This window comes from Prunus avium, chromosome 4, assembly GCF_965620075.1.
Source record: "Prunus avium chromosome 4, drPruAviu1.hap1.1, whole genome shotgun sequence".
NCBI lineage: Eukaryota > Viridiplantae > Streptophyta > Magnoliopsida > Rosales > Rosaceae > Prunus > Prunus avium.
This window is the reverse complement of record NC_142287.1, coordinates 22,144,701-22,169,201: the sequence shown is the minus strand read 5'-3', so window position 1 is coordinate 22,169,201 and position 24,501 is coordinate 22,144,701. Positions and strand designations below refer to the sequence as shown.

The 24,501-nt window shown below is 35.6% G+C and overlaps 3 protein-coding genes and 1 pseudogene across 9 annotated transcripts; 2 read left to right on the top strand and 2 right to left on the bottom strand.

Moving 5' to 3' along the window:
• Window positions 1-232: 232 nt before the first annotated feature.
• Window positions 233-5,150, bottom strand: LOC110752169 (uncharacterized). Of its 7 annotated transcripts, none has more exons than XM_088252732.1 (10): window positions 4,996-5,142; window positions 3,532-3,574; window positions 3,366-3,408; window positions 2,917-3,064; window positions 2,641-2,814; window positions 2,269-2,540; window positions 1,967-2,103; window positions 1,742-1,852; window positions 1,552-1,647; window positions 233-774 (listed from the first exon to the last, which is right to left on the bottom strand). In XM_088252732.1, the coding sequence occupies exons 8-10, from the start codon at window positions 1,784-1,786 to the stop codon at window positions 481-483; spliced, it is 435 nt and encodes a 144-aa protein (XP_088108858.1). In that variant the 5' UTR covers window positions 1,787-1,852; window positions 1,967-2,103; window positions 2,269-2,540; window positions 2,641-2,814; window positions 2,917-3,064; window positions 3,366-3,408; window positions 3,532-3,574; window positions 4,996-5,142; the 3' UTR covers window positions 233-480. The 7 variants fall into 7 exon arrangements, 6 of the variants coding, with proteins under 6 accessions (XP_088108858.1, XP_088108860.1, XP_088108857.1 ...); XM_088252734.1 differs by having other exon boundaries at window positions 3,006-3,064; XM_088252731.1 differs by lacking the exons at window positions 3,366-3,408; window positions 3,532-3,574 and having other exon boundaries at window positions 4,996-5,150.
• An 8,853-nt stretch (window positions 5,151-14,003) lies between these two features.
• On the top strand, window positions 14,004-14,465 carry LOC110751225 (uncharacterized). Its single transcript, XM_021951656.2, has one exon. It carries the CDS (start codon window positions 14,013-14,015, stop codon window positions 14,463-14,465), a length of 453 nt encoding a protein of 150 aa, XP_021807348.2. The 5' UTR covers window positions 14,004-14,012.
• A 496-nt stretch (window positions 14,466-14,961) lies between these two features.
• LOC148295034 (uncharacterized) lies at window positions 14,962-22,209 on the bottom strand (annotated as a pseudogene).
• LOC110751210 (uncharacterized) lies at window positions 17,091-20,404 on the top strand. The gene is made up of 6 exons (XM_088251678.1): window positions 17,091-17,196; window positions 17,295-17,369; window positions 18,013-18,160; window positions 18,561-18,712; window positions 18,974-19,189; window positions 19,402-20,404. The coding sequence occupies exons 1-6, from the start codon at window positions 17,167-17,169 to the stop codon at window positions 19,468-19,470; spliced, it is 690 nt and encodes a 229-aa protein (XP_088107804.1). The 5' UTR covers window positions 17,091-17,166; the 3' UTR covers window positions 19,471-20,404.
• Window positions 22,210-24,501: the final 2,292 nt, after the last annotated feature.

Below are 24,501 nucleotides of genomic sequence, written 5' to 3'. Positions count from 1 at the left end.
GTTAGTGGGTTTACTGAATGGGCGACGAACAGATTGGTCGCGAAAAACAGCTGTCAGATTGAGCGACGAAAAGAAATTCGTTGCCAAAAGTGTATAGATTATTTTTTTTTTTTGAAATAAAAATTTGTGTCAAGCTTTGTAACAGAATATTATTTAGTCCATAAAGTTTCTGAAAAACACTAAATAGATGAAATTAATAAAAATCGCATAATTACTGTTCAGAAGATACTAGTTTAAGCATACATCAATGTAGCTAGATATAGAAACCCTCTAGAACCCCCCAAGGTATGCTACATATAAAAACCATCAAGTATGTAGATGTACACACAACCTAATGAATATTTACAATATCATCAAGATCATCATAAACATTACGTGACCACCACTATTACCTTGATCACCATCACAAGAAGAATCACCAGTATGCTGGGATGGAACATCTAAATGTGAGGGTACAGGACCGCATCCACTCAATGACATTCAAAAGTTTACCCACTGTGCCAGCTCACAAACTATGCCTTTCAACTCACCAATTGTGCCTTGAAGTTCCTCAACCTTTTTCTCTGTAGCAAAAGAGGAGGCAACTCGACCACTATGCGAACTCTCCACTCGGAGACTAGAACCCAAGCCTCGAATCCTCTTGCCCTTTGCAACCCCAAGTTCTGCAGTCATGATCTCTAACTGTTGTGGGATAGGGAGTGCGATTTGATCTAGTGGAGTTCCTAAACTCTCTGCCACTTGTTGCTTGGCCTTCTTATACTCTTCATACATCTTCTACAAAAAGAAGCAAAATAAAGATATGTCAATATTATAAATGCATAAAAAGAATGAAGTGAATGGGATGCTAGTACCACCAATGGCGTTCATAAATTAGCAGTGCCAATTATCCAAATCAGTCACAAACAAAAATAAAATCAACTTGAAGCAAATAATAAAAGGAAAATGCACATAAAAAATGGAATATATCTCTTTGGATATACAGATTGCAGAAAGTTTGAAAATACTCACAGGTCTTATAAGATCCTTTTTCTGCATCTCCCCAAAGCACAATACAAACAAGAAACTTCGAAAAACAGGGATTATAAATATTTGCCCAGCAACATGGCCCCCTTATAATTGGGCCTAAATTTGAACTTCTAAGAGCACAACGGGTTATTAGAGCTGAATTTGTTTAATTGGAGTTTGGAATTGGGCCTCCAAAGAGGAAGAGAAGTACAACTGCAGGCAGCTCAGTTTCAAAACAATCTTAGCATGCACGTTATTTTGGTCATCAATATATAAGATCATGGAAAATTTAGAAAACTTACACATATCTTCTTTGTATTTCTAATTAATTAGTTCTATTTGCAATGGATAAAGTCTTTATATGATGCTAAAACCAAGGTACACAATTAGCATCTAAAATAATGGGTCGTCAAAAACTTGCATGACCAGTCGGCTGATTTTGTTTTTGATTGCAGATTATAAACTAAAAAGCCATGAAGAGTACATGCATGTCACATATATATGCAAGTCAATAGTTAATTGTCAGCAGGTTTATGTATTCCTTACCCCTTTAATTTCAGCAGCCTCATTTATCGACAGGCTCTTATCCTTACACATACACATGTTGTTCCAGTAGCTAATGTATGTAGGATTTTCACCCTTCTACATTTTCCCAACAAAAAGAAAATGAGAAATACTTGAAATTATTACAATATAATAAATAAAGAAAGATTTCAAGTGGCCTAAAATTATAAACCTCTTTAACACCATCCATGTGTTTTAGGAAAGAATGTGACCCCATGTATATATGATCAAACTTCTTTTTTCTTTTTTTTTCTCTGTTCTCAGCATTGGCCTTGCAACATTTCTGTTTTGATTATATACATGAATTGTTAATTTTTTTTTTCTTTTTCTATTTGATACTTAGAATAAGTTCCCAATCAAAAAATGAAAACTGCAGATGTTATGAGACATTAAATACCTGATATTACTCATTTGTGTACAACGTATCAACCAAATAATGTCACTCTTCTAGAGTCCTTCGAGTACCAAACATCTTTTCAGGGGGAGGTGTTGCTCGTGCAAGTTAGGATCCGTTAAGTCCACATCAAACATGAACTAATATCAATTAACCATAAACAAAACAAGTATTAGTTATAATTTTTCAATGCAAATAGAAACATTGACTCACCCTTGTATATATTGCCACAAGCTTTTTATTTGCAAGTCCCTGAATTATGAATTAAGTTGCACATACTACAAAGCAGTATTAGATAAGATTACCTGCAATCCCAATGCCATATCTTTCTTAGACTCCAAGCTCACTTTTTTCATCCCTAAAACATTCAATGGAGCTTTATTGCGAGTGATTAACCCAATCTCAGAGACGAACAGTTTCTAAGCCTCAATAGTTGCCACCAATTTCTGGGATGGATCCATCCGTATTGGAAACAAACTCTTCCTCTTTTTAACAACATCACAAGTGCCAGCTCCCACAGTTCGGCAGCAATGAGTGTTCTTCCCCTGTGAAGAAGTCTGAGTATGCGTTCCCTCATCTAGAAGACAAAAATAAAAATTAAGAGCACAAAATTTTGTAACTAGAGTGCACAAAATAAATATATAAAAATTAAGAGCACAAAATATTGTATCAGTTACCCCGTTGGCGAGAACCCCCTCCCGAGGCTGATAAAGTACCTTGTTGTGGCTGAGTTGATTGTTGTTGTGGTAGCTGACATGGTTGCTCAAGTGGCTGTGGTGGCAGTAGAGTTGAAGTTTTTCTTCTTCTTATTGTTATTGTTGCTTAAGGTAGTAGCCCTCTTAAGTGTCATTCTGCACATTTACAAACACATAAACAAAGAGAGAATACATCAACATGCTACTAGATCATTCCCTGAAAAAAAAAAAAAAAAACCAAATGATTGAACATCATACTTCGGCTGTTATGACATCGATTCTCATCACAAACATGCTTGAGATAGAGGAATTATTCATCAAAAAATGATTGAATATCTCTAACACACCTTGTCTCCGTCTCCTTATACCTCATATAATGGGCCTTGTCCAATTCAATCGGTGATGACTTGAAGCAGTTTCAAAATTTCATAACATGATTAGAAAAAACACTTATATAGATACAAGCAAATAACTCTTTCACAGATTGACAAGCTAATAACTCTAGATTGACAAGCTAATAACTCTTTCACAGGAAAATTATAAAAAGAGAGATTCCACATTAAATATGTTTTTTAAGGGTAAGTATCATGGTAACAATTTTTTTTTTTATACAATTCTTTCCACATTACTTTGCACAACTTAGCTAAACCCATGAAACCAGTAAAAAAAGAAATGAAGGCAGGCGCAAGAATCGTAGCTATTCATACCTCTTAAGCAAATATAGCCTCTTAAGAAAGTATTTCAAACAACCTATTGCAAACAAAAGTTATAAAATAAAAATAAAATAAAATAAAACAGTTAGACATAATAAACCCATGACACAAGTCAAAAAAAAAAGAAGAAGCCAGAAGCCAGATTTTTAGCTATCCATACCTCTTAAGCAAATATAGCCTCTTAAGCAAGTAATTCAAACACCCTATCGTAAAAAAGAAGAATAAAAAACACAAATCTGTTAGACACTATATTTTTGGAGGGCTTGAGTCCAAATTAGTATTCAAACTCAAAATAGTATGCCTTCGCCCTCTAAGTTTCACTACTCATCATTAAACAAAAACATTATTTTTCTGAGTTAACTCAAAATAGTAACATAATAAGACATCACAGGAAGCACCAAATATCCAAGATAAAAGCCTAAACAGAAAACCAAATGGTTCAAAGAAATATTGTAGTCAACACATCCACTTTATACAGTTATAACATGTACAATGAATAAAATCAGGCTTAAGGTCACATGTCTCTCGTGTAGTATATGAATGATCTGAAACTAGTAATTAGGCTCTTCATCTCAATTCCAAAACAAATTATTATTCTTTACAGTTTTTAATTATATATGTCCTAAATGATGACAAAAACCATTTCAAAATTAACAAAAATGTACCCTTGAAGCTAATTGAATTACCTTGCATAAAATTCAAGCAACCAGTGACCATCACATAAAGCCAAAATGGTTCGTTAAAAAAGAAAAAAAAAAAAGGTGGCTGGAAGTGCTTGAAAAGGATTTCCAAAACAATCAAACCAGAATTGAAGGATGATACTCCATCAGTTAAATTCTATCATCCAATTAAGTGGTACTACACTCAGACACCAATGCTATAAGGGAAAGAAAAATAATTGCTACACTGACGAGTTAATCTATGGGACCATGACCCTGCAGCTAGCTTATATATAAATATAGAGACAACTCTACAGCTAGCTTATATCTAAACTATAAAGAGAACTCAATAAGCTACATTGGCAATAATAATAACAACAACAAAACCATAAACTCACAGACAAAGGCAAAGAAACCTTGAAACGAACACACACCCACATGACCAACTTCCAACTTCTAACTTTTTACTTAAATTATATAAATGAATTGTTATATTCTTTCTTCCCACGGATAGTAAAGAAATTCAGATTTAATCCAGAAGTATCAAGCAAACATTCATGACTTGGAAAACAATCAATCAGACTCAAAGCATTAAAACATAAAAAATGAAATAAATAATGGGTACGTGTGCAAGTGAATCATCTCAAATTTGACTCAGAACCCACATCAAATGGAAAACAGGGCATTCATATCAGACACAAAACCCTACTCAAATTTGACACAGAACCCACAATAACTACTTGAAAAAGGAAAAGTCATTTTATTCAGAATACTTGGACAATTGAATGTTCAAGCATTTAAGATATCAAAAAGGAAAAATCAAGCACTGAAATCAGGTCCGATTTAAATTCCTGGGTATCTATTTCTGTTTTTCCTTGGTTATTTTCTCCGCAACCAAATGAAATCTACAACTGAAAATCAGAGCTCAAAAGAAAATGAAGGTAAGCGAGACAAGGTAGACTCACCAGAAGCTTGCCGCTGAAACACATAGTGAGGAGGATTTCGGAGATGGAGTTTTCAGATGGCCGTCGATTTCTGACACTGGTATGGAAAGGCGTGTGAGATGGAGGATCTCTTTGCCGACGTCAGTGGAGGATTGCTCTGTCGACGTCGGTGGAGGATTGCTTTGCCAATGTCAGAGCAGCGGAGAGTGGGTCTGAGAGGAAATAACGAGTTGGGATTTACTTATTTTTTATTTTTGTATTTATACTCTCTAGATTGGCCCCAAAAACTATTTGGTCACCCTTAAGATAACATATATAAAACTAAGTCGTTTTATGGCTTAAATTTTCCAAGCACGATGGTCTGCGACGAAAAACAAGTGGTCGCCGACACCACAAAATTTTTAAGCGCGAATTCTAATTTAGCGACAAAACATTGAACCTCAGCGACCAAATATTTTCGTCGCCAAAACTTTTAGAGTTTCGCGCGAACACAATTCAGAAATTCTCGACCAAATATATATTTGGTCGCCATGACCTAGTCTAGCCACCAAAATCTTTCGTCGCCCTTTCAAAGAAATTTGTCTCTATTTAGTTGACTCAAGTCATCACGGATGTCTAAATAACACGAACCTTTTGGCAACCAATTGGAATCGTTTCGTCGCTGATATCCCTTTTTCGCCAACAAAATATGGTTCGTCGCTAAATATTTCGTCGCAAAAAAGGTTTTTCCTTGTAGTGACTATTACATCGGATTGAAAACCCTAATTAATTAATCCCATTGTATCGACCTCAATACCCAACCAATTTCACAAAAGGAAAAATATCACTTTACAGAAGGAATGGAATATAATACCCCAACTAAGGTTAGAGACAAGACTCAACGAAATCAAAACCCATCTGAGAAACTTTTAGAAATATCCAAATACATGCTTGATTAGATGACAGACACCTCCGTACAAGAAGAAAGGGAATGTAATTAGAGCCAAAAGGCTCAAAGAAATCATAAATAATTTCAACCAGCAAAAACAAAACTATTGCATCTGATTTGAAAAACCAAGAGTTTCAAGATTCATAGAAACCAACAGCAACTTCAAGTTGAGAATCATATACATACCTCAACTCAATACCTAGATATGCTTCTCGTCATCGGCAGTTGAAAGTCACCCAGGTAGCTACAAGTGGATACAAAGGCTTGGGGAAAGAGACATCCTTCCATACTTGTCCATTTCCTCTAGCAGGAAAGTATATATAGTCCCTGTAGAATCTGTATTGGGGAAGACGGAGGCCAACTCTAACAATTGTCCCCTTCTGGACAGCTGTGTTTCTCCAGGTTTGTAACAACGGCATTTGCAACTTTCCTAAAACCTCTCAACGTTGCAAATATCAAGCCAATTAAATTAGCACAATATATATATATATATATATATATATATATATATATATATATATTCATATATATATATATATATATATTCATATATATATATATATATTCATATTTCAAAAGGAAGAGCACCAACTATAAACAATTAAAGCCGATTGAATCATCAGAAAAGAAAAAAAAAAAAAAAAATCGGCCTAGGCGCTAGGCGGTCTGGGCGATTTTTTTGTTTTTTGTTTTTTTTTCCTGACTTGCAAATATCAAGCCAACTCTAACCTCACGCTGTCGCCTCCTTCACCAAATTCAGGAAAATCAAGCTCTTTAATTACCAGAATATTGTGCCTGATAAGTTATGGCAAGTTTAGACCAATATGCAAGAAGAGAGAAATGAACTGAAGAAACAGAGCTCACAAGTATTCTTTTCTTCTTCTTCTTATTCTATATCATTTTTCACCTGTAGAAACAGAGAAATGGATTCGAGGCGAAATGCTTAGTAGGAATCGTACAGCCGGGCGGCTATACCCTTAAAAAATTAAAAAAAAAAATCAGCCACCCAGGCAGTAGGCGGGTCCTATTTTTTTTGTGTTTTTAAAATCAATAGTATAGCCGTGCGGCTATACTTGCGCCCTTTGTTTTCATTTTTAATATAAGTTGTATAGCCGCTCGGGTATACTCCAAAAGTAGAATGCTTAAGTTTCGCCTTGACAACTTCAAGGGGACTGGGAAGTGGATACGCTACGGGACTCTGACTGTAGATATTGTGTGTCTAGTGTTGGATCACTTAGACTTGATATCTGACCAGAACTAAAAGCTTAAATTTATCAACATATATTTGTTCCCTCTGGTTGAACAGTAGAGAAACTTCTTTGCTTTAGCGACATTGAATAGTCATGTGAATTGTTAGTACCTGCAGATATATAGCAGCAAGCATAGAAAGTTTAACTACAGAATGTTAGTCCCATTCCCACCTATGTAGAGTTGAATTTTTCTAATTGTAAATAACTCAAGGACTAATGTGATTGTTTTCTTTTTGCCATATACAAGATTAGGGTTCATATATATCATTTCATCTTCCGCAAGGATTTTATCATGGTTTCTTTCTTTTGAAAAAAAAATCCATGTCCAAGTCTTACCAGGAGAACAAAAATAAAAAAGAAAACCAATGTTTGCTTAGGAAAACAAATGCTAATATATTATATTACTAGACCCATACCAAAAAAGAATCTAAGTTTTGAAGAACGAGTTATTTTACACAAGGATTTGCACTCTTATCTACTTCAAATACACTTGCCAAACCCTAATGGAACATGGCAGGTGCTTAGACAACCCTGCAGTAATCGACGTAGCAGTGAAAAAAACTTATGCTTATACTTTCACATGCTTTGCTAAAGCACTATTAATTGTTTAAGCACAGAGACCTTGTGACATTATACGCATCACCCGGTGAAAGGTTTACACACACGCACGCAGACACCAAAATTGCCATCCCGTGTCCTATTCAATGCCACAAATATGATTTATTAAAAAAAAAAAACGAGTTCTATACCTTCTTTATTTGAGATATGGATGCAGTCCAACAATTTTGGGCACCCAAATCCTGAGCAATGTAGCAATTACAAACATGCAGGCAGTGGACACATAATACTCGACAATCATTTGAATTCCCAACTGTCATGTAACATCTTGACATGTTCAACGAAGAATCTCCATTTTTTTTCTCTTTTTCTGAAAAGATGCTCGGGTGCCACATGAGGGCCGGCCCTGACTTTTTGGAGGCCCAGTGCCATTTAAGAATTCCTTTTGGCTTAAACATAGTAATTTCATTCAAATAACAAAGACAAAGTACATGCTTCTGTTAACCAAATACATGCTCGATCATTAAATGACATACACCTCCGTACAAGAAGAAAGGGAATATAATTGGAGCCACAAGGCTCAAAGAAATCATAAATAATATCATGCCAAAAGCATATAGTAACTAAATGACCAGCAACCCAGAGTTTCAAGATTCATAGAAAGCAGCAGCAACTTCAAGTTGAGAATCATATACATACCTCAACTCAACACCTAGCTATGCTTCTCGTCATCGGCATTTGAAAGTCACCCAAGGTAGCTACATTCGAAATTCGGACCAGACCTTCTTAAGTCCTTCTTAGAAAAGAAGGTTCTACTCCGTACTTTGAATATTGCTAGCTTGGTGAGACACCTTGCTCCAGAATAGGGCTGCTGCTCCACTGATTTTGTTTTTTTTTTTATATGAAAAGTTCCAAGGTTTCTACCTCTAATTATATAGACTTAGGAAAGGAAACTGACTTAATCATTGGACTTCTTTCCTTCCTAGGTTTTAGGCCCAAAAAGTAATTTCTAATATTCAAAAAATAAAAATGGAGAAAAAAAGATATTCAATGAAAACTCTGTTTTTCTGTTTTGGTTGGATATATATATAATTTCAATCATAAGGTTGTACTTATCATTTTATCTAATCTAATTTAAATTGTTGTACTTATCAGGCTTTTACTGTTACAAAATAAAAAACACAAAATTGGAAGCTTTTTCTCGGTTTTAAAGAAAAAACAAAAAGAAACCATGAGAATCTTTGCGGAAGAAAATGAGATATGAACCCTAATCCTAATCTCTTGTGACATTTTAAGATTTAGAAGACTCACTAATTAAATGACATTCATGATGATACATATCATAATCTTGTGCATTTCGTTTATCTTGACATGCAGTCTTGTGTACATGTAGTGCTGGACTTCGTCTCACCTGAAAATGTTAATGATTGCATCCAGTTGACTAATGAAGTCCGTCTGCTTCCAGAAGACATAAAGCAAAAGTTGACAAGCTAGAGGTGAACTTTCAAAGTTGATCAGTGATTGAAAGTGCCTACCTTTTTCATGAAAAACAGGTGAAGAGAATGGCCCTTTATAGTATTAGTTCAGCAATCAAAGAAATACGTGAGCTTACATGTGCAATGTAATGTAAGTGCCACTTTTATCTCCTCCATGCTTCCTCATGTGGCACCCGAGCATCTTTTCAGAAAAAGAGAAAAGAAATGGAGATTCTTCATTGAGTACATGTCAAGATGTTGCATGACAGTTGGGAATTCAAATGATTGGCGAGTATATATCCACTGCATGTTTGTAAATGCTGCATTGCTCAGACATTCCCATCAACATCGACTCTATGACGCCTAACTTTCTCTAGTAACTGCTACATACACTTAGCAGGATGGACCGTATCACCTTCTGGAGTACCCCAGAAAGCGAATGCCGCCTCCACTCCCTGGACTAAAATCAAATACAGAATGTAGATTAAGGAGGGAAACTTGCAACAGAAGCTTCCTAAGTTCATAATATCATTGCGGAACTGCATTTGTCTACAACCATAACACACACACAGTGATGAATAAACGAAAAAAAGGAGTGAATAGTACACACACACACATATATAACATATTTCAATTGTGCTTGACAAAATTCATGCTTTGGGACAAGAAAGTATTAAACATTCAGGTATATCAACTGGTATGATTCACAAACTTTAAGACACACCAAGATGCTTTATAAGATTTAAACACAATTCAATCAAAATATAGTCCAAAAGCATTGCAAGCAACATCGAAGGTATATGAGCAAGCGCAGATTTAATCCGATTATGTCCTTCAAGATCATCGACATAGTGTGAGACAACATTCCCCTTGTGCATAAGTTTCCACCAAAACAGCAGGATGCAAAAATGGGCAACTTGAGACATGATAAAAACTGCAAACTGCTGCACACTCTCATCCAATCTCCACCACTTTAAAGCAGGAATGGAGTTTGAAAGTTTTGCTACCAGATTGATTATAACAAAATCTCTCCTAATCGATTTGCTAACTCTAACAATTGTCCCATATGTGTCCGCTTCTGGACAACTGTGTTTCTCCATGCTTGTAACAACGGCATTTGCAACTTTCCTAAAACCTCTCAACGTTGCAAATATCAAGCGAATTAAATTAGCACAATATATATTCATATTTCAGAAGGAAGAGCACCAACTATAAACGATTAAAGTTGAATCATCAGAAAAAAAAAAAAAAAAAAAAAAAAAAAAAAAAAAAAAAAAAAAAAAAAAAAAAAAAAAACTCGGCCTAGGCACTAGGCGGGTCTGGGCGAATTTTTAATTTTTAATTTTCCTAACTTGAAAGAAAACTAACCTCACGCTGAAAGAAGCCAAAGGACGCTGAAAGAGGCCATTGTTGTTTCAGACTTTCAGTCAATCGCAGTGTTCGAAAAATCGGCCTAGGCGGGCGGCTAGGTGGCTAGGCGTAAGCTAGGCGGGCTCGAGGTGGCTAGGTTGTCTCTAGGAGGGCGCGAGGCGGGTAGGCGGTTGCTAGGCGGGCGCGAGGCGGCTAGGCGGTGGCTAGGCGGGCGTGAGGATGCTAGGCGGTCGCTAGGCGGCCAGGCTGTAGCTAGGCGGGCGCTAGGCGGCCAGGCGGTAGCTAGGCGGGCGCCTAGGCGGGTTGGGTCTTTTTTCGTTGCCGAACCCGGAGGACGAAACAAATCGAAGCTTGCTTGACTGCGAGTGCAAGTTACGAGTGCAAGCTTCGTGTTCATCTGGAATATATTTAAAGCGTATAGCCGCTCGGCTATACTTTTAAAATATACGAATGTCTTTGAATCGGCAATAAAGAAACAAGGCCGTATTGGATATTTCGGACGCCAAAATGTCAAATTGTCAAGGATAATTATCCTTCTTTTATTTGACAAAAGTTTTCAACAATATTAGAGTACAATGAATGGCTAAAATTTTTAAAATGCTAAACTTTTAGTACAAATTTTATAATCTAATCCTACTCCAAAAAATATTAGCCCACAATCTCTTTGTCTCCTGGCCTGTGATTATTTTTTGTTTAATATTAGCTCACCTCTTTTGACTAAAAAAAACACATTTATGACTGCTTTTAAAACAAATAACATGGTAGTAATAATAAATTACTATCAAAACAAACATGGGAAATATTTAATGTCTGCCAACATGAAAATTTAATAATTTCTTCATGCTCTATGTTCCCTAGTAGCCGTAAACCCCCTTTCCTTTTTTGCCAAAATAAACTGTAAACCCCTCTTCTTTGGCTCTATTTTAAATATTTTTACAAGTATCAACTAATTAAGGTGGTTTTGAAGTTGAAACTCCAAGGCTTGAGGTTAAATAATGGCTGGTCTGGTCCCTCTGTAGTTTGGATTGCTTCTTTTGAATTGCATTTGCATTGCTTCTTCTAGCTACCAAGTATTTTTGAGAGAAGGAGAAAGGTTCATTTTAGATTTTTTTTTATATTTTAAAGATGTTATTTTATTATTTTATTTGTTACCTTAAAATATTAGAATGTCTTTGAATCAGCAATAAAGAAACAAGGCCTTATTGGATATTTTGGACGCCAAAATGTCAAATTGTCAAGGATAATTATCCTTTTATTTGACACAAGTTTTCAACCATGAGATTAGAGTACAATGAATGGCTAAAATTAAACAAACTAATTTTTTTTAATTTTTTTTTTAATATAATGATATATTGTAATTACTTTTTTATTGACTTTCCCATTCCATTTTCTCTCTGTGTGTTAATATTTGGCTTTGTTTTTTATATACCCCCTGAAAATGTATTTGAGTCACACTTTGCTCCCTGAATAAGAACGGATCCATGTACAGGCTGGGCTGGGCTCTAGTATGGTGTAAAATTTTTAAAATACTAAACTTAGTACAAATTTTATAATCTAATCCTACTCCAAAAAATATTAGCCGACAAATTTCTATCTCCTGGCCTATGATTGTTTTTTGTTTAATATTAGCTCACCACTTTTGACTTAAAAAAACACATTTATGACTGCTTTTGGAACAAATAACATGGTAGTAATAATAAATTACTATCAAAACAAATATGGAAAATATTTAATGTCTGCCAACATGAAAATTTAATAATTTCTTCATGCTCTATGTTCCCTAGTAGCCGTAAACCCCCTTTACTTTTTTGCCAAAATAAACTATAAACCCCTCTTCTTTGGCTCTATTTTAAATATTTTTACAAGTATCAACTAATTAAGGTGGTTTTGAAGTTGAAACTCCAAGGCTTGAGGTTAAATAGTGGCTGGTCTGGTCCCTCTGTAGTTTGGATTGCTTCTATTGAATTGCATTTGCATTGCTTCTTCTAGCTACATAGTATTTCTGAGAGAATGAGAAATGTTCGTTTTAGATTTTTATTTTATTTTAAAGATTCTATTTTATTATTTTATTTTTTACTTTATGGTTTTGAAATATTTTAAATGTTATTATATTATTTTTATTTTTATTTTTATTTTACTTGTAGTCCCCAAACTCAAGAAAAATATTAGCCCACTTTCCTGAATCCGTCCTTGCCCCTGAAACTCATTTTGTCTCTCTTTACTCCATTTTCCATACATATTTGCCTCACTTTGCCTCAATTCCGGTGAGGCCAACAATTTATGGTCAAAATATTAATTAAAAATTAAAAACTCAATTTTAAATAAGATTAAATATTTAAAACATAATGTATATTAATTGAGTTTTTAATTTTTAATTAATATTTTTACTAGAAATTGTTGGCTTAGCCGGAATCTGGACAAAGCGAGACAAATATGTATGAAAAAAGGAGTAAAGTGAGACAAAATGAGTTTCAAGGGGCAAAGTGAGACTCAAATACACCTTCAGGGGACATATCATAAAATAAACCTTAATATTTCGGGAGCTTTAAGCCCTGTTTGGTATCCTACTTAAAACAGTAAATTCAAAAACTATGATTCTTGTTAAAAACATGAGTTTTCAAAGATTGATTTTAAGATCATAAACTTGTTTGGTATTGAACTCCAAACTATTTTCAAGATCTAAAAAAATTGGAATTAAATGAGCCTAAGGGAACATGTGTTGTATGACAACATAAGTTAAATGAGCCCAAGAAGCACTATGGCTAAAATACAAGGATGGGGTTTTGCTTCATCTTTTGTATTGGCTTATATAAGCCACACTTAGACTGTTTTCTTTCTAGGGTTTGAAGAATCCAACTTTGGAGTGGGTTTTTTTTTTTGGACGAAACTTTGGAGTGGGTTTGAGAGGAGAGAAATATCCACTCTACCATGCTAGAACCAGCCACCAAGAGGAGAGGGCTAGCACCTTACCTCCTCTTGGTCATCTTCTTCATCTCTTACACTACGTTTGTGTGTATGAACTAGAGGGCATCTACTTTGGTACCTTGTGAAGACTCTATGAAGCAAGCAACAAGGAAGAAGGTCTTTCCGAAGGTGAAAACTCGGAGACCATCCAAGAGAGCTTCAAGGATAAGAAAGTCTGATCCTTTTCTCCCTTTTCTTTTGTGCATAAGTGAGATTAGACCTAGAAAGATACTTGGAATTTGGAAGCATTAGGCTTAATAAGATCTAAAAGTCGCTTCCGCCTCTTTGAATGTTTGATTCATGTATGTTGTAGCTTAAAATCTAGGAGTTTAAATTTAAATGCATGTTTCCTTCAGAGGCTGAGTTATGGAGTCTCCTTAGAGGTTTGCAAATGGCTTGGGCTAAGGGTATTAGGACCCTTGATGTTGAATGTGACTCTTTTATCTGTTGTTTCTCTAATGGCCAGGCTTCTGGAGAAATGAGGAAACAAGTATGGAGTCAGTGAAGAAGTTCTTGGAGAAAGAAGGTGAAATGGCAATCACCATGGATGCGCTGCCAGAGAAGTTCTTTGAGCCCTTTATCATGAAAGGCATTCAAGTTGATCTCCTTGAACCCGGTTGTATTGTTTGTTCCTTCAAAGTACCCCCTCGATCGCTGAATGGAGGCAATTTTATGCATGGTGGAGCCACAACAACCCTTGTGGATTTGATAGGGTCAACTGCAATCCTCACCGTCGGAACTCCCGACTTTGGTGTTTCAGTGGAGATCAACGTTTCATACTTGGATTCTGCTTACCCTGGTGAGGAAGTTGAGGTTGAGGCCAAGGCTTTACGAGTTGGGAAGGCTGTTGGTGTTGCCAATGTTGAGTTAAGGAAGAAGAAGACATGCAAAATTATAGCTCAGGGCCGTCATACCAAGTATCTTGCTCTCGCTAGCAAACTTTGAACAGCTTGGAAGATGGAACCAAGACCGAAGACACAATTCAGTCTGTGTTCTATGTAAAGATTTTTCAACATTGAATAAAATTTCTTTTAACTGAATTATATAAATTCACAGTTTGAGATGCAAATCAATGATCAATTGAAATTTTCCTCAGACTTGTATAGAATATTGAGAAGCCTTTTGGTGTTGTCAGTTTTGAATTTAGGAAGAAGAAAACAGGGGAAACATTGTTGTCAAACTGGTGCTTCTCCCTACACTCAATAAACTGTGAACAACTTTAAACCAACAATTCAGTGTTCCAATTTACAAATTTTGCTCATGGTTATAGTTCAAAGAGTTTCACATGCAAACAATGCTCAATAACATCTCTCCTCAGACTGATTCCAATTCGAAAAAGTTGTTAAAAACCAGAAAATTCAATTGCTTAACCTTTAGATCGTAACATGATACAACTGGTTCATGAAAAAATAATCTAAATCAAGAAAAAAAAGTTGATTATTTAAGTCAATTCTTCAAAATCGCATTCCTCATCATAATTGCATTCATCATCGTAATTGTATCAATTATATTTGTCATTTGCAACATATGAATCGTCATCTTGGCCTTGTATGGCTTCAGCCTCTTCACTGTAACCATTACTTTCATGCTCAAACTCATCATCACAATTGTTCTTCTCATTTGACAGTTGCATATCACCAAGACTGCCACAATTAGACTTTGTGCATTCCTCAAATGCAGGTGCAAAACCCTGATTTTACGCATGAAGAAAAAGATCAGATGAATCAAATTCGGTATCTATTAAAGTTCAGGCAATTACTCACAGAGAGATACCTCCATTTTCTAAAACCTACCAGGATTTTTAACTAGGAGCTACATATAAAATGACAAAAAAACTTTGAACCATATAACTGCCCCATTAACTGCCCAATTAGTTAACTGATCATTCTAGTAAACCACCAGATTGATTTTCAGATATCACAGTTTCATGTCTTAATCCATGCTTAATAATAATATACCATCTTCCAAAGATTATTCCTTTATGTATTAAGTTCTGTCCTGGAGTAGTTTGTGTGACTTGGATATACCTTTATTCCATTAAACAGGAATTTGGTGTCTGCACACTAACCAGACATTAAGAAAACAAAAAATATATTGAGCAAGTAACATCATTTGACCATCAAAATTAAACGTGCCATTAGATTTGATTGGCTTTCGCTTGTAGCCTGTGCATCAATGAACAAGACCTTGGATGTTGACAAAACATAATATGGGATTTGCAAAATTGATTCTAAAATAAGACATAAAATATGCTTACAAGCTCTTCATTTAAATTATCCAAAGCTTCATAGTTGATTTTTGAACTCAGCCTCTACAAGAACAAAATGTCACATTAGTATCTGTTAAATAAATTATAAGTAGGACAATCAACATTGCAGGAAAATTTAAGCACCAAAAATCCCATAAACCAGTTTATTTTTAACTTACATTCTTAGTATCCATCACAGTAGAAATTTTGACAGCCTTTTCTAGGTTTTTAGCAGGAGCATCTTTCTTGGCCATTTTGGCTCGTTTTCCACTCTTTCCCTGCCAATTTTATAGTTGCATATAGAGATCAATACATAAGACTCAATGCTGGCAGTAAATTACATACACAAATAGTCAAAAGATCAAAAAATAAGTCAAATGCAAATAAGATTGAAGTGACAACTTTCAACACAGTTATGCAGTGTGTGACTCAAACAACAGCTCAGAACTAGGCAAGAACTCTAAGCTGGATGAGACTTCCTAGCCTATGCTTCAGATCACAACGCACATATGACATGTAGCAAACATAAACTCAAATACAAGAAACGGGGTCAGTTTTAAAAGTGAAGAATTCCTGCACAATCACAGAGCTAAGGAGAATGAAGAGGCAAATAATGCAGGGGCCGATAATCATGATTAACTACATAACCTCAATGATTTTCAATCTAAAGACTCAAAAGCCAAAAATATAGACAACAAATAAAAAGAAACCAGAAACGAAGAAAGCCCCTAGCATTGCAGCTGAGAGATGGCTAGTACCTTCAGATGGATCGGTAGCAGCATTTTGAGCCATGGACACATGAAACCAGAAGCAGCTGAGAAAGCATAGACTGCGAAAGAAGCCAAAGGACACTGAAAGAGGCCATTGTTGTTTCAGACTTTCAGTCAATCGCAGTGTTGGAAAAATCGGCCTAGGCGGGCGGCTAGGTGGCTAGGTGGCTAGGCAGTCGCCAGGCGGGCTGGAGGCGGCTAGGCCTTCGCTAGGAAGGCGCGAGGCAGCTAGGCGGTGGCTAGGTGGTCGCGAGGATGCTAGGCGGTCGCGAGGCGGCTAGGCGGTAGCTAGGCGGGCACTAGGCGGCTAGGCGGGTAGGCGGGCGGCTAGGCGGGTTGAGTCTTTACCCGGAGGACGAAGCAGCCGAAACCAAAGAAAACAAATCGAAGCTTGAGTTGATAGAGGAGCGAAATGGTTTGACTGCGTGTGCAAGCTTCATGTTCGTCTGGAATATATTTAAAGAGTATAGCCGCGCGGCTATACCGTTAAAATATTCGAATGTCTTTGAATCGGGAATAAAGAAACAAGGTCTTATTCTATATTTTGGATGACAAAATGTCAAATTGTCAAGGATGATGAATTGCCGAGCAGTTTGATGATATTTTTATTACTTGGAAGGGGAACACGATGTCAAGTCCTCTATTGGTTCACATAGATGTTTTAGCCTCTACTTCTTTCTTTCCCCTTTTTTTGCTTTTATTTGGGGGGCGCGTGGTGGTGAAATTGCAGTGCTAAGCTGTGTTCCTATTATGCAGATGCGCTCTGTTTCTGTGGAGCTTGAGATTCTTGGCAGGCATCAGCACCCTGAATTGACCATTCCCTTTTTAAAGGTCGTCTTTTTATTGTTTGGTCATTCTATTTATTTGGGTTTTTTTTATGGTATTTTTGGTTGCTATTCCAAATTTACCAGGAGCTGTACTATAGAATGCTACAGTCTCTTTTTATTTTACTTTAAAGATTGTATTTTATGAGAATCCCTTCTCATTCAGCAACTAGAATCATCTCATTGCTTACCTGGTGGTTTGGTAAATTTTTCTGAGTTGGGGAAATGGGCAAGAACTGCATTACTTACCTAAATTATTTTGCTCTGTATTCCTGGGAAAGTGGAGGAAAGAAAAAGGATGTGTATTATTAAGTATCATAGGTAATTATTTCAACTTCAATAATAAGCTAGTTTAAGAAGCACAAAGTATCTGTATTAAGTTGAGTTCGGTGAAGTTTTCAATTTCAAAAACACTATTTTTTCATTTCATCCCTTGATTAGAAAGGATAGGTTTCAAAATTATTATTCTTGTTTCTAAATGTATATTTTTATTTGGCATATTAAATTCATGTAAAGCAGGATGCTTACATTTTCTTTAGTTGATCAAAAACAGTGGAAATGAATTGCCAAGAAAAATGGAATAGTAACACTGTATTTAGTTTATTTAGTCAGACATAAATGTTATCAGGTTAATTCTTTTTTCTCTTTAGGCTGTAGCAGAAATTGCCGAGGCATCAAAGCGGGAGGCTTGTTCATTGCTGAGCCAAGCAGAGTCTTATTTGTTGGATGTCAAGGCTAGAATACATGATATGGAAAAGAAAGTTGATGATGACATTCTTATGTCCCACGTGGATTCAGGTAAACAGTTTTCTTTTCTGATATCTGCTTATTTTGATTGGGTTGAAATTTTGTTTTTTTTAATTTTATAGTATTTGATTTGAGAGGTTTCCAGTCTAAATACTTTTCTTCAATAACTACTTTTTTTATGTTGTTGTGAGATTTTAAAGTGTGTAATTTCTCAGCTCAGCCAGTAATTGGCACGAGTCTCCTTAAGTTAGTGTTCAATTCATTTCACTCAACTTGTTAGTTTTGACAGAATATGATAATAGAGGTAGCATCTGAAACACAACGATTATAAGCATATTGTCATTGTCTATACTCTGTAATATATTTGTCTTGGAAGTTAAATCTCTGGATCCTACAATGTAAGTAATAGCGCTGAACTGTACCTTTTTAATGAAATATATTATGCATGTAGAGCAATGGGAGAGCATTTTGTTTAAGCTGAATGATTCAAAGAGATATAGACGAACAGTGGGAGCTATTGCCAGTTCATGTATTATGGCTGCAACCCCTCTACTAGCTTCAGGAAGGCAAGCAGCTTGTGTGGTGGCCTTGGATATAGTCAAGGTAACTTTCTGCTCTATTTGTTTTCTGTCCCTTTCCGTTCTGTGAGGTTATGCATACAGATGCCAAGTAATTATGTGATAATGTGAACCATGAGAAGATCTTTTGCTTTTCTTTTGCTTCTTTTGTAATTTTATAAGATGCTTTACTCTTTTCTTACCCAAGATACGGCCACTATCTTAATTTTGATTGGTAGTAGCTGTGCGTTTTGCATGTCCATCCAATGATGAATGAACATTTTCTTCCCCACTTCTATATATGAAGGATGGTGTTATGTCATTGGCAAAAGTGGAAGAGGCTTATCGCCATGAGAGAGCTGCTAAGGAAGCAATTGAAGAAGTGATTGAGTCATATTCACTATATTATCTCCAAGATATGTTGGATGCTGCTGATGAAGGGGCTGATGAGAACAGGTTGCTTCCAGCAATGAATAAAATCTGGCCTTTCCTGGTTATTTGTATTCGAAATAAAAATCCAGTGGTGCGTGACCATTCTTTCCCCTTGCTTGTTGTCTTAGTCCTGCACAGGCATTGCAATTTTTACTTAGTCCTTTTGTGACTTGGACGAGATTCTTATGTTGGTGGCTTTATGTGCTTTAATTTATTTGCCAAGAAATTTGCTGACTCATGAGACAATTGATTATATGCTTCCTTTTTAGCGGATTGTAACTCTTGTTGCCTATGGGTTTTCAGGCTGTTCGAAGATGTTTATGCGTGGTGAGCAACACAGTGCAAATTTGTGGAGGAGATTTCTTTTCATGACGCTTCCACACTGATGGCTCCCACTTCTGGAAACTTCTGTCTACCTCCCCATTCCATAGAAAGCCCAACTTAAAAGAAAAAATCCCTTTGCAACTTCCTTACAGAAGCACTTCCACTTCTTCGGAGGACACCTTGGCCGAAACTTCTAATCTCAAAGTCCAGGTTTCAGTGCTCAACATGATTGCTGAATTGTCCCGAAACAGGAGTTCTTCGGCATTGGAAGTTGTCCTCAAGAAGGTCAGTGGTCTTGTGGTAGGGATTGCTTGTAGTGGCGTGGTTGGTCTCCATGATGCATCTGTAAATGCCCTTCAAGGTCTTGCATCTATGGACCCTGATCTTAATTTGCTTCTTATAGCTGATGTTTACTATTCTATGAAGAAAAAAGACATACCTTCACCCCCAACATTAGGCATACCTGAAATCTTCCAAATTCTGCCCCCACCCTCATCTCCAAAAGAGTACCTTTATGTGCAGTAAGGAGGGCAGAGTTATGGTTTTGATGTTGACTTTCCTTCGAAACTGTTTTCAAGAAACTGCATGTACTCTAGTTTTTGTTAACCAAGTGTGCAGTTAAAAGATTCTTATTATCATAGTATATGTACAAATTGCTATTCATACGTCGTTCTCAAGTATAGGTTCGAGTTGCCAACTAATATATCTTAGGATCCGTTTGATAACCATCTTGTTTTTGTTTTTCAATTTTTATACTTGAGTCATTTAGATATAGGCTCTTGAAGCTTAGATAGTGTAGACACAAAGTCATGAGCTTTCACTACTAAATGCTTCCTCAAATGGTTAGTGACCGGCCATACGTGCCCTTTGTGTAGGTTCCAGTTGCCAAGCCAGCTGAACATACATGGATTGTTTAGTTTTTTTATTAATTCCATCGAATTTCTTAATTATATGTAGTCTGTATCTAACATTTATTTGGACACTTTCCCAGAGTTATTATCTGTATAAAGAATTTAGTATTTTTTTTGTTTAATACTCGTATATGTATGTATGTATGTATGTATTTTTTAATAATATTTCTGTTTTTTTTCATACATGTCTTAAAGACTTGGTAAAATACACATTTTTTAAAAAGCAAATGTATAATACACATTGTAGACATGCATACGTATTTTTCATGTTTAATTTTTTCTTAATTTTCTTTTTTAATAAATTGTATAGCCGCACGGCTATACTGCGGGGGGTTTTTTCCCAAAAAAATTAATAGTACAGCCGATCGGCTATACCCTTAAAAAACCAAAAAAAAGCCACCCTGCTATAGGTGGGTCCACTTTTATTTTTTATTCTTAATAAAATCAATAGTATAGCCGCGCGGCTATACGTGGTATTTTTTATTTTGCGGCTATACCCTTAAAATGTATACTGGGATTCTTTTTTTCCTTTATTTAAATATAACTAGTATAGCCCAGCGGCTATACGGGGCTCTTTTTTTAATTTTAATTTTAATAAATAGTATAGCCGACCGGCTATACTGCTTAAATATAATGCATTTAAAGGAAACAGTCACCCATGTGCAAAAAAGACATTCTAATAATTAGTAATCCTAGTAAGACTTGGACATGAATTTTCGTTCTCATTCTAATCAACGTAGATTTATACACCCGTATAGGTAATTTAGCAATGATTTCAAATGATTGAGAGTGATTTCAAATAATTTAGCAATGATATTCAATGAAAACTCTTTCTTTCTATTTCAGTTGGATATATAATTTCAATCATAAGGTTGTACTTATCATTTTATCTAATCTAATTTAAATTGTTGTACTTATCAGCCTCTTACTCGTTACAAAAATAAAAAAACACAAAATTGGAAGCTTTTTTTTTGTTTTAAAGAAAAAACAAAAAGAAACCATGAGAATCTTTGCGGAAGAAAATGAGATATGAATCCTAACCCTAATCTCTTGTGACATTTTAAGATTTAGAAGACTAAACATCCATGATACATATCATAATGCATTTCGTTTATTATTAATCTTGTGCTTAATAATAATATACCATCTTCCAAAGATTATTCTTTTATGTATTAAGTTCTATCCTGGAGTAGTTTGTGTGACTTGGATAATAATAATATACCATCTTCCTAAGATTGAAGTGAAAACTTTCAACACAGTTATGCAGTGTGTGACTCAAATAACAGCTTAGAACTAGGCAAGAACTGTAAGCTAGATGAGACTTCCAAGCCTATGCTTCAGATCACAATGCACATATGACATGCAGCAAACATAAACTCAAGTACAAGAAACGGGGTCAGTTTTAAAAGTGAAGAATTCCTACACAATCACAGAGCTAAGGAGAATGAAGAGGCAAATAATGCAGGGGCTGATAATCATGATTAACTACATAACCTCAATGATTTTCAATCTAATGACTCAAACAAAGCCAATAATGTAGACAACAAATAAAAAGAAAACATGGAACAAACAAAAACTAAGAAAGCCCCTAGCATTGCACCGAATCCTTGTGAACACCCATATGATAAAATTTATGGATTTCCAAAGGCTAATTTATCATAGTCCTTGTTCATTGCTTCCCAAATCATTCTTTTGATCAGTGCCGCCTGCTTGCTGTTAAGGTACCCAAATCATGTCCCATTGCTTGAATATTGAGATCAACGTCGTCATTGCATTCTCAATTCAATCATTGCGTCCACATCACATAATGTATTTATGCTATACCTGAAAGATGGCTAGTACCTTCAGATGGATCGGTAGCAGCATTTTGAGCCATGGACACATGAAACTAGAAGCAGCGGAGAAACCATAGATTGCAAAAGAAGCCAAAGGACGCTGAAAGAAGCCATTCTTGTTTCAAACTTCCAGTCAATCGCAGTGTTCGAAAAATCGTCCTAGGAGGGCGGCTAGGTGGCTAGGCGGTCGCTAGGCAGGCTTGAGGCGGCTAGGCGGTCGCTAGGAAGGCGCGAGGTGGCTAGGCGGTCGCTGGGCTGGCTCGAGGCGGCTAGGCGGTCGCTAGGCGGGCTCGAGGATGCTAGGCGGTCGCTAGGTGGCTTGGAGGTAGCAAGGCGGGCGCTAGGCGGCTAGGAGGTAGCTAGGCGGGCGCTAGGCGGCTAGGAGGTAGCTAGGCGGGCGCTAGGCGGCTAGGCGGTAGCTAGGTGGGAGCCTAGGTGGGTTGGGTCTTTTTTCGTTGCCGAACCCGGAGGACGAAACAAATCGAAGCTTGAGTTGATAGAGAAGTGATTTGGCTTGACTGCGAATGCAAGCTTCGTGTTCGTCTGAAATATATTTAAAGAGTATAGCCGTTCGGCTATACGTTTAAAATTTATTTTGGACACCAAAATGTCAAATTGTCAAGGATAATTATCCTTCTTTTATTTGACAAAAGTTTTCAACCATTAGATTAGAGTGATGGCTAAAACTAAACAAACTAATTTTTCATTTTTTTTTATAAATATAATGATATATTGTAATTAATTTTTTATTGACTTTCCCATTCCATTTTCTCTCTCTATATTAATATTTGGCTTCTTTTTTTTTTTTTTTATATACCCCTTAAAAATGTATTTGAGTCTCACTTTGCCCTCTGAATAATAACGGATCCATTTACATGCTAGGCTAGGCTCTAGTACGGTGTAAAATTTTAAAATGCTAAACTTAGTACAAATTTTATAATCTAATCCTACTCCAAAAAATATTAGCCCACAATCTCTTTGTCTCCTGGCCTGTAATTATTTTTTGTTTAATATTAGCTCACCTCTTTTGACTAAAAAAAACACATTTATGACTGCTTTTGGAACAAAGAACATGGGAGTAATAATAAATTACTATCAAAACAAACATGGGAAATATTTAATGTCTGCCAACATGAAAAATTAATAATTTCTTCATGTTCTATGTTCCCTAGTAGCCGTAAACCCCCTTTCCTTTTTTGCCAAAATAAACTGTAAACCCCTCTTCTATGGCTCTATTTTAAATATTTTTACAAGTATCAACTAATTAAGGTGGTTTTGAAGTTGAAACTCCAAGGCTTGAGGTTAAATAGGTTAAATCTTATTTTTAAAATGAGTAGTATAGTCGAGCGGCGATACGTGCTATTTTTTATATATTATTATTAACTTTTTTATTAAATAGTATAGCTGTTTAGCTATACCCTTTAAATGTATAATAGGATTCTTTCTTTTTGTAATTGGTTTTTTCCTTTATTTAAATACTAGCCTCTCCGCATGCGATTCCGCGCCTGCGAGAGGATTTTTTTAAAAAAAATTTTAATTTATTTTAGAATTAAAAAAGATAATGGGTTTGTGTTCCATAAAAATAGGATCCATTATTTGAATTTTCTTTTAATTTTAATTTTAATTTTTTTTAATATGAAAAGTGTGAATTTACGATATTATCATCATTTAATTAATAATTTCAATTCTTAATGTTTGCATTAACCAAGGGAATTTTTTGGTATTTTGAATGTTTGCCTTTGACTTAAAAAAGATAATGGGTAATTGTGTTCCATAAAAATAGGATCCATTATTTGAATTTTCTTTTAATTTTAATTTTTTTTAATATGAAAAGGTGTGAATTTACCATATTATCCTCATTTAATTTAAAATTTTCAATTATTAATATTTGCATTAACCAAGGCCATTCTTTGGTATTTTGAATGTTTCATCATTCTCTGCCTTGTGCTTTATATATATAGATACAAGATAACTAGTATAGCCGAGTGGCTATATACTGGGCTCCCTGTTTTATATAAGTTTTTTTAACAAGTGGTATAGCCGCGAGGGGCTCTTTTTTCATTTTTATTTTAATAAATAGTATAGCCGGATGGCTATACTTCTTAAATATAATGCATTTAAAGAAAACAGTCACATGTGCAAAAAAGACATGCTAATAATTAGTAATCCTAGTAAGACTTGGACATGAATTTCCGTTCTCATTCAAATGATTTCAAATGAAATTCTATTCCCTGATCTTAAAATTCCCAGATAAAAATCTTCAAATTCCAAAGTAGTGTTAAAAACAAGGAAAGAACAACTTGAATTTTCAGATTGAAAAACCCAGAGTCCCA